Below are 10,317 nucleotides of genomic sequence, written 5' to 3'. Positions count from 1 at the left end.
AATAGAACCCTGCAAGATATTAATGAGAATACTATGTTGATCGGTGGTATTACAGTCCTGCTAGCTGGAGACTTTCGCCAAACCCTTCCTGTTGTGCCACGAGGTTGTAGCGTGTTGCGTGTAGATGTTGCTGGACAACAATTTGAGTGTTTAGAGACAATCGGCGGCTGCGGGACCCTTTAAACGGTAGCTCATTTCGGGGTGGGGTAGGTTCTTGCCGAAGCCTAAACACGACACTACTAAATTTTACTTTATAGAGTCCCTAAAAACAAAACAAACCTTCTTTCAGGCGAAGTAACTAGATACCGGTCAAACAAACTACTAGAAAAGGGTGATCCTCAAAGAATAGAAAAGGGGGTGGCGATTATGTTAGGGGCCACAAGATTTCTTAACCCACCCAACCATGTTTCTCGTTGCCGATGAAACCCAAATGTTAATTCTCCCTCTTTTATTTAGTTATACCCCCACGTCTTTTAAAAATCTTAGCAATTCATATTTCAAGGTATGTACATTATTTAATTATTCATCATTGACGGTGTTAAAAGTAAAAGACAACTTCATGGTAAATAACTTCCTATTTTTTTGTTCGCTTATTAAACGAAGGTGGGACTTATTTTAATATACAGGAAGAATTTTCGGGTTAATTCGTTTGCCAATAATTATTCATTTATCGTTTTCTAATTTGTAGGCAAGGCACTTAATTCAATAGTAAGGTTTAATTCTTTTTTTTCAATAGATATTAATTCATGTTCATTGTTGTTGACTGTACTTTAATTTACTTTACAATTCCTCTAAAATCAATCAAAATTCTCATAACAACACCAGCTGAAATAAATGTGAATATATGTGCATAGCAATGGTAATCAAAACAATTAGCAAATTCAATAGTCTAACCAGCCAAGGCAAAGACAACGGTGCATAACGATCGGAATCACAACAACACAAATTCATGAGCGTTATCTAAGAACGGCATGACTGTTTTACGTGATCGTTCTGCACTGTTTTCGCAAACGGGCTACATGATTTTGGGTTGTATTCTTTCTGAGATCTTCTTTTCGTTTTTCAGGTTTGCTTTTGTTTTAATTTGGATTTACGTTTAACATGTTTACATTGGATTTTATTTTTACTGATTTTTCTTTTACGTTTGCATGTATGTATTTATTGCTCGAATTTTTCGCACTTCACCTTGGCTGTTATTATATTTTAAAATACACTGCGAAAACTCACCCACTCAGGTTGCTTGATGAAGGTCTTCACGTCGCTCCAGAGGGTTGATGGGTGTATAGATGCACTTTGGTTATGTTTCTTATATAGACTCCTTTATATTTGCTGGATGTTCGATTCCAATTTGCACTCTTTTTGCTGGTTGTTGTTGTCGTGAGAGGTTTTTGTTGATTGCTGGATTATGTATTGATTGTTTTTAGTTTGTCACTTAGAATAATTTAGTTTGCTAATTTTCCCACGTTTGTAAGGTTGTGTTGGCCACTATGGCCACAAAAGGGTCGAAATTTGGTCGCTGCAGTTGTCTGAAGGCTTGTCTTCGTATGCCAGTGAACGAGGTTTGGCGGCAGTAAGCCAGGTGAGCCAGGTGAGGGGGCAGATGCCGGGGCAAGGTTTACCGCACGTGGATATTGCTATATGTAGTTTTCTGCCACACCTCGGTTGACTGCTTACGCTGTTTGCCGATCCCGAAGACAGAGCTTCTTTGGGGACAACTTCAGGGTGATCATACGAAGACTGCGCTGCTAGTAAAATGGGACAGGTTTATTAGATGGGGGGGCCTGTGATAATCACAAAAAGGTCACTTACTCGAAAATTTTTGGTTCTGCCACTAGAAGAGTTTGATGGGATCCTATAGACGGGTTTTAGCCAGCTTTTGCTGTTAGCTAAAAGGTGTCTGTCCTCTATTTAAAAAGGTTAGGTTAGGATTCACTTCATTTTGTTCAAAAATAATCGCGAATATTTACCTTGTAGGGTTAGTTAACACTTTTTGAGCTGAGATGGGTTGTTTCTAATCACTGATTAGTATTTATGGCAACGGATGCCTATGGATTGTGGACTTTTAAATTCTTCCACGTTTCTGTGCAATGGCTTTATTTATCAAAGACTGGGGGCGATTAGAACTGCTCAGTGACACGACTTGAAACGGAAAGACAGTAAGATCGGCTTACGAACCTTATCTCGCCCATCCGAAGGTTAAAGAGATGCGTTTCGATAAACCACTATTTTGCATGCGCTGTGAATTTTCGAAACGGGCAGAGAAATGGGTCACCCTACGGCGGAATTTGATCGAATTTTAAATAATTATAATTAATTATTTCTAAAATTATTTTCTACTCCAAAACTACAAGAATAGGAGAGAAAACCACTGACTGTACCCAGAACCGACCATTACAAGGTGCAAGAGCTGACGAAATAAAGGCCTGTTTAAAATCTTAATTTTTAAGGCCAAAGATAAAAAAAACCAGCGCTCACGAAACAGTTGATGGAAAAATAGTTATAACGCTAAGGAAATGTAGTCAAAAACGTTCAAGACCTTACATCCCAAATATTTCCTGACATTTCTAACATATCAAGTAAAAGCTTAGATTGGCTATCTGAGCGCGCCATTTTGACAACGAAAAATGAAAGAGCAACTACTGTTAATAATTTATTGCTAAACTCATTTGATGGCTTAGAAGTCTCCTATTAATCGGTCGACTCTGTTCCTGATGCTGATAATGCTGTTCATTACCCTTTTGAATTTTTAAATTCTTTGAATCCTCCAGGAATTCCTCAGCATAATCTGTCTCTTAGGATTGGAGCACACGTAATGTTAATGCGAAATTAAAGTCCCCCAAAGTTATGCAATGGGACACGATTGCAGATAAAAGGTCTTCATAAGAATGTAATTGAAGCAACAGTATTTACGGGATGCGCGAAGGGGGAAAGAGTGTTTCTACCCAGGATCCCATTAATACCATCCAGTCTGCCATTTCAGTTTAAAAGGCTACAATTCCCTCTAAAAGTTTGGTTTGCAATAAAGTTTGCAATAAATTGAAGCTGGCTGGACTAGATCTTAGAGAAGATTGCTTCTCTCATGGACAATTTTATGTCGCATGCTCTAGAGTTAGCTCTGCCAGTAGCCTTATTATTCTCGCTCCTAAAGGATCTTCTAAAAATGTTGTTTACAAAGAGGTTTTAAAGTAATCTATTAATTAACATTATTAAACCAGAAAGTTTCAGTGGAATAGGACTAATTGGACCTCAGGGGTGGTGTGGAAATGGGAAAGTCTTGACAACCCTACTCAAAACTAATTTTAAGCGAACGAAGTCGCGCCGGGTACAGCTAGTTTAAAATACAGCCTTTATCATTTATAATTTCCGAATAAAATATAAAATTAATACACATATTGCCGAGCTCCCACAAACACATATATCCCAAAGTAAAAACATATAATCCTGATGCATGCGAATTAATACGTACATCTGCCCGTCCTCCGCAACATATGTACACAAAGGAGAAACGCACATGTGTTCACCCAGCACACCCTACAAAAATTTCAACATCCATTTTTTATTATATTATACATTTGCAAAATAACTTGTTTCCACCGAACACTATTTATTATATATTATACATATAACAACATAACTGGTGTCCACCGAACCCATCACTACGACACGCCTTTCCAGAATTTGCATGATATTTATTTCAGCTGCGGTAATTCGCACACACCGTCGGCTCACATCCATTAAAATAAAAATAAATAAAATACTTTTTTTGTGAAAGCCGTGACGGTGCGCGATATATACCACCCTAGTCAAAAGTATTTTCACAAATTTGAATGTCAACTGTACTCATATTTTGAACTTATAATATAAACATTTTGGCACCTATGGAAGAGCACTTCAATTCCTTTTAAATGACACAAAAATTTTCTTAACCCTTTGAAAAGTGAGCAAATTAGACAATTTTTTTTTTTAAGTCAAATTTTCAACTTTTTCCCTGGGGCTTAAAACAAAAATGTTTTGATGCAAAGTTGTTCCAAAATCAAAATTAATAATAACTGCAAAAAAAAATTTCAAAATATTTTTCCTTGTATTTTTTATGATTTTTTGAAAATGGCCATTTTAGCCGCTTTTTCTTCCTTTTCATACAAAATTTTACTGAGAGGTCTCCATTCAAAAAATCATAAAAAATACAAGGAAAAATATTTTGAAAAAAATTTGTTTGCGGTTATTATTAATTTTGATTGGGGAACAAAACATTTTTGTTTTAAGCCCCAGAAAAAAAGTTGACAATTTGACTTTCGCAAAATTTGCTGACTTTTCAAAGGGGTCTTAATGGAATAAGAAAATTTTTGTGTCATTTAAAGGGATTGAAGTGCTGTTTCTATAGGTGCCAAAAGTTTATATTATAAGTTCAAAATATAAGTACAGTTAACATTAACATTTGTGAAAATACTTTTGACCACCCCTGTATATTTTCAGATCCCTACCGCTCATTTTCGCAGCATAGCAACAAACTGCAAATATCTTGCAGAATATTATTTTTCCAAATCAGCGTTATTTCCTCATAATTAAAAATAGTTTTTGTATTGGTGTTCCGTTTCCACATATTCCAAAAGTAGACCGGAGCTGCAACGCTAATAGGAAACAAAAGCGGACCGCTTGCGATCTATACCGAGTAAACTAAGAAGCCACTGCGATATATTAATTTTTATACCCGTTACTCGTAGAGTAAAAGTATTCGTGCAAAAGTATGTAACAGGGAGAAGGAAGCGTTTCCGACCCTATAAAGTATATATATTCTTGATCAGGGTCACTAGCCGAGTCGATCTAGCCATCCGTCTGTACGTCCGTATGAACGCTGAGATCTTGGAAACTACTAAAGCTAGAAGGTTGAGATTTTCAACACATATTCTTGGGCTTCCTACGCAGCGCAAGTTTGTTTCAGCCGAGCGCCACGCCCCCTCTAACGCCCACAATCGCCCACTAACAATTTTAAAATCTGCCTGGCGCCCACACCTTTAAAGATTTCCGAGAAGTATAATGCAATTTTGTTGTGTATACTTATACCTATCGAAATGTAGAAGACATTTTTCAAATCGGACCATTCAATAAAAAGTTATACGCAATCAAAAAAATGGTATATATCCATCTCCCTCGCACTCTCTTTAGCCGAGTGATGGGTATTAGATAGTCGGGACAACAACCCGACTATAGCGTTCTCTCTTGTTTTGTTTTTGTTTTTTAAACAAGATCAAACTAATTCCATACGATTTTTTGGTCGCGTCGCTCCACTATACATTGACATTGTTGACATTCAGCTATTAGGATTTCGAAAATTTGGGGCCGCTCCTGTATCTTCCGGAAGTTATCCATTTCGTCGTTCCTTTTCCTCACGAATCAGTCCCGGTTATCCGAAACAGCGTGACCATATTCCAGGACAGACTTTTCCGGGCGGGTCTAATTTTTACAAAGCCAGACAGGTTGGTCCAGTTAACCCGATTTCGGGAATGCCAGGAGACAAAACAAAGTTATCAGTTCCGTCTGCAAATAAAACGCGATCGCTATCCGCATCTCTTCGCACGCGCACCTTAAGCCCAGTAGCCCCAAAATCAATAACGAAGGCAAAGAGCGAAACTTTATTAGCCACCCAAGAAGGCAACAAGAAGTTGTCCGTTCCTACGAGCAATCAGAAACGATTGTCTCTGAGTCCACTCACGCCTAAAGTTAGGTCACAAATCCAGGCCAAGTCCATAAAGTCGCTAGCAACTCGTTCTCAGGCAAAAATGAGCAACGAAATGGCAATTGCAGCCCTCGCGCGGTTCATCACGGACTATTGAAACTCCAGAGCCGTCACCTCCGTCTGTCAACACCTGCAAAGTCCGTAAGGAACAAGTCCGCTCGCTATGGGACAAAGCCGAGAAAGAATTCGAAGAGCTGGCGGTTCAGCTCAGCGAGTTAATTGACCGAGCCAGTTCACAGCAACCGTTGTCGAGCACCGACAATCAGTCCGCGTACATTCCGTCTGGGTGCCGGTTGCCTCCATGTGACACAGCAGTATTCGAGGAAGACTATCTCAAATGGCCAACATTCAGGGACCTTTTCACTGCCGTCTACGTCAACAACACACGGTTGACGCTGGTCGAGAAGTTATTCCATCGCAACGCGAAAACGAGCGGTGAGGCAAAGGCAATTGTTGCCAAGTCCCCGCTCACTAATGATGGTTTCGCTTCCGCTTGGGAGGCGCTTCGAGACCGTTTCGAAAACAAAAGACTTTTAGTGAACAGTCAGCTCAAGATCTTATTTAACTTGAGTTCCGTTAATGCCGAAACTGGCCACTCCATAAAAAACTTCAGAGCACCATCCAAGGGTGCCTGACAGCATTAGCCCATTCCAAAATATCAACAGAAAATTGGGATTGCTTGCTGGTATACCTGTGCGCCAATAAATTGCCCAGGCTGACCCTTTCCTTGTGGGAACAATCCCTTACATCAAAGTCTGATATTCCTACATGGGATGAAATTAAAGCGTTCCTTAGCGATAGGTATAGAACCTTAGAAGCCATTGAGGATATGAAGCAGAGTCTTGGTGGTCCGTCAACTTCCAAAAATTCCCAAGTTACGAAGAAGCTTCACTCCTTTGAAGCCAAGGTGAGCTCCAAACCAAAGAGCTGCGATTTGTGCTCTAAGGAGAGTCACCCAGTGCAGTTGTGCCCTCGCTTCATTCTGATGGCAATCGAGGCGCGGGAAAACTACATAAAAAAGAAGCAGTTATGCTTGAATTGCTTCGCGAGAGGCCATCAGCTCCGGGATTGTTCCAGTACGCACAGCTGTTTCGTATGCCGAGAGAGACATCACACGCTTTTGCATTTGCCTCGATGCCCCTTTTTCCAACAATCAAAGATCCTCTGGAAATGCGAGACCTAGATCCAAACCCCCGTCGGGAGGCTCAGACATTCCCGACGAACACTCAAATCTACAAGTCTGATTTGCCTTAGGCTCAAAGGCAGTTCTGTTGGGCACGGCAATGATTGATAGTTGCCACCTCGGTACCCACTTCCGAGCACGCGCTCTGATCGACTCGGGATCTGAAGCGACGTTCATTACGGAGCGTCTTTTCAAGTTGGCCAATCTGCCGTTCCGCTCCATTCAAGCTCAAGTGTCTGGTTTAAATCAGACCGTTTCTGCCCAGTCAACACGGCTTTGCCATGTCTCCATTCGTTCTCCTACTAAGCCGGGTCTGCAGTTAGACACCGCAGCGTATGTTCTGCCAGAACTAGCAGGCAGATTACCCTCACATTCCATTCCACAAGATATCCTGAGAGATTTGCCAAACCTTCAATGGGCAGATCCCACATTTCTCCAGAGTTCCCAGATAGACGTTCTTATGGGAGCTGATATTCTTCCATCCGTGCTGCTGAGTGGCACAAAGACCAACATCTGCGGATCTTTTTTTGGGCAAGAGACCATCTTCGGGTGGGTGCTCACTGGTCCAGTGTCTATATCCACTAGCAACCGAGTCTCAGCCTTTACGACTCAAGTTACAAAGACAAATGAGGCGTCCTTACACAAACTTCTTACTAAGTTTTGGGAGGTGGAAGATCTACCATCAAAAATGGTAAAAGAGTCCGATTCCGTCTGCGAAAGTAATTTTCTACGAACCACAACTAGAGACGCGAGCGGGAAGTACGTAGTGACGTTACCGTTCTGCGACCCCGATCATTGTGGATCTGAGTTGGGTTTCTCAAGGTCTATAGCACTTGCTCAGTTTCTGAGAAACGAGAATCGTTTACGAAGAGACACTCCATTAAATGAGCAGTACAACTCCGTGATACAAGAATATTTGGATTTAGGCCATATGAGAGAGGTTTCGCCCACTCACAATTCTCCAAACTACTATCTCCCACACCATGCGCTGATAAAGCACGAAAGCACTACCACGAAACTGCGGGTGGTATTCAACGGTTCCAGCCCTTCAGCAAATGGGACTAGCTTGAACGATGTGCTTCATGCCGGTCCAGTCCTCCAATCTGACTTAACGATTCAGATATTAAAGTGGCGCTATTTCAAGTATGTCTTTAGTGCGGACATCACGAAAATGTATAGGCAGATCTGGGTCGATCCAAAGCACACGCCCTTTCAAAGGATTCTATTCCGAAACAAGGAAGGTGACATTCGAGATTACGAGATGATGTCAATTGCGCGCCCTATCTCGCCATCCGAGTGCTGCAACAGCTGGCTGATGACGTCGATCAGAAGTTTCCAAAAGCCAGTCACATAATCCGCAACTTCATGTATGTTAATGATGTTTTAGCAGGATCGAATTCTCAACAAGAAGATAAACTTACCATCCAGGAGTTAGTAACCGCTTTGAATTCGGCCGGCTTTCCGCTTAGAAAGTGGACTTCCAACTACAAGAGGGTTTTAAAGGACATTCCAAATGAGCATCTTCTCCATGCTGAGTTCCTGAATATTGATGCCGAAAGCACAGCCAAAAATCCGGCATTTGCTGGAGAGCAACCACCGATGAGTTCTACTTCGTGCCCCCAGAAATATCCGTGAAGTCCTCCTATACGAAAAGAGAAGTTCTCTCCCAGATCGCAAAGCTATTCGATCCCGCTGGATGGCTTGTTCGAAATGGGTCGGTTACCAGCCCCAGGTGAAAATCGAGCTTCACGGTTTCTGTGACGCTTCCCAAAAAGCCTATGGGGCTTTTGTCAGGGCTGAAGTCGGTCAGCAGATATTGACTAATCTGCTTACGGCAAAGACCCGGGTTGCCCCTGTGAAAACTGTATCCCTCCCCCGACTCGAGCTATGTGGTGCCCTACTGCTGGCAGATATGGCATCCACCATCCCTTCAAATATGCTGTCAGAAAGCTTTGAGATTTTCTGCTGGACAGATTCCACCATTGTCCTGGCATGGTTAAAAAAACCAGCCTGCTCCTGGACCACATTCGTAGCCAACCGCGTAACCAAAATAGCTCAAGCTACAAAGATTGAAAATTGGTCACATGAGCGATCAGAACACAATTCTGCCGACCTAGCTAGTCGTGGCGTGTCCCTGCAAGAGTTGGGAGATACCACCCCTTGGTGGCATGGGCCTCAATGGCTACAACTGCCCAAACCTCAATGGCCGGAAACTTCGGATCCACACCCAGTCATTAATTTAGACGGGCGGTGAAGGTTCATTTCGTAAAGCTCCCCGTTGATGATTTCCTTGAACGTTTCTCCAGATTAGACAAGGCTTTACGAGTCCTAGCTTTTGTCCAAAGGTTCCTAAATCGCTATCGTAAGGTTCCGGTAAGTCCGGATAGGCAGCTCAGTAATCGGGAAATCCGGGAGGCTGAGAGGACCTACCCAGTGTTGGGACATACCTAGATACTTTTACCTAGGTACGTACCTAGGTACAATTTAGTGGTACCTTTTACCTTACCTAGGTATACAAATAATTGAGTACCTTTTACCTTACCTAGGTATTTATTTTTATATACCTTTGGAATTATTAAGGTACTTACATAGGTATTAAACATTGTTCTGATTTAAAATAGCCAAATCTGACTGCGACACTGTAGTATCGTTTCATTGTATCGTTTCGTTTCAGAATTGTAATAGTCGGAACGCAGCATTAATAATTCAGCCGTTCTATTGTTTGTTTTGTGAAGTTAAAACTAATCGCAGTTTTTATACCCGTTACTCGTAGAGTAAAAGGGTATATTGTATTCGTGCAAAAGTATGTAACAGGTAGAAGGAAGCGTTTCCGACCCCATAAAGTATATATATTCTTGATCAGGATCACTAGCCGAGTCGATCTAGCCATGTCCGTCTGTCCGTCTGTCCGTCTGTCTGTCTGTCTGTCTGTCTGTCTGTCCGTCTGTCCGTATGAACGCTGAGATCTCGGAAACTATAAAAGCTAGAAGATTGACATTTTGCATGCAGATTCTAGGAGTTCCTACGCAGCGCAAGTTTGTTTCAAAAGGGTGCCACGCCCCCTCTAACGCCCACAATCGCATATATACGATTTTAAAAATTTCAATATTTTGGAAAAGTAAAAATGCAGTTTTATTGTGTTTATCAATACCTATCGAAATGTAGAAGAAATTTTTTAAATCGGACCATTCGTTAAAAAGTTACGGCGGATCAAAGTTTTTCTCCATCTCTTTCGCACTCCCTTTAGCTGAGTAACGGGTATCTGATAGTCGGGGCACCCGACTATAGCGTTCTCTCTTGTTTTTATATAATTTTGTGCACGTATGTATGTTCCCATCACTACATCAATTTATTTATTAAACCAAAGTGTATTTGGCGCGCAAAAATGCCGTATGTACGT

General features: G+C 41.4%; 1 protein-coding gene and 1 long non-coding RNA gene across 3 annotated transcripts; one reads left to right on the top strand and one right to left on the bottom strand.

Moving 5' to 3' along the window:
• Nucleotides 1-572: 572 nt before the first annotated feature.
• Nucleotides 573-2,315, bottom strand: LOC138912573 (uncharacterized). Of its 2 annotated transcripts, none has more exons than XR_011418120.1 (3): nucleotides 1,968-2,315; nucleotides 1,810-1,904; nucleotides 573-1,745 (listed from the first exon to the last, which is right to left on the bottom strand). It is a non-coding gene; the product is annotated as an uncharacterized lncRNA (long non-coding RNA). The 2 variants fall into 2 exon arrangements; XR_011418119.1 differs by having other exon boundaries at nucleotides 573-1,742.
• Nucleotides 2,316-7,017: 4,702 nt separating this feature from the next.
• Nucleotides 7,018-8,552, top strand: LOC138912799 (uncharacterized). The gene is made up of 2 exons (XM_070214126.1): nucleotides 7,018-8,248; nucleotides 8,308-8,552. The coding sequence occupies exons 1-2, from the start codon at nucleotides 7,018-7,020 to the stop codon at nucleotides 8,550-8,552; spliced, it is 1,476 nt and encodes a 491-aa protein (XP_070070227.1).
• Nucleotides 8,553-10,317: the final 1,765 nt, after the last annotated feature.

The sequence above is a fragment of the Drosophila takahashii genome, chromosome 2R (genome assembly GCF_030179915.1).
Source record: "Drosophila takahashii strain IR98-3 E-12201 chromosome 2R, DtakHiC1v2, whole genome shotgun sequence".
Classification (NCBI taxonomy): Eukaryota; Metazoa; Arthropoda; class Insecta; order Diptera; family Drosophilidae; genus Drosophila; species Drosophila takahashii.
The sequence above is the reverse complement of the archived record's forward strand: the minus strand, read 5'-3'. Positions and strand labels throughout refer to the sequence as shown.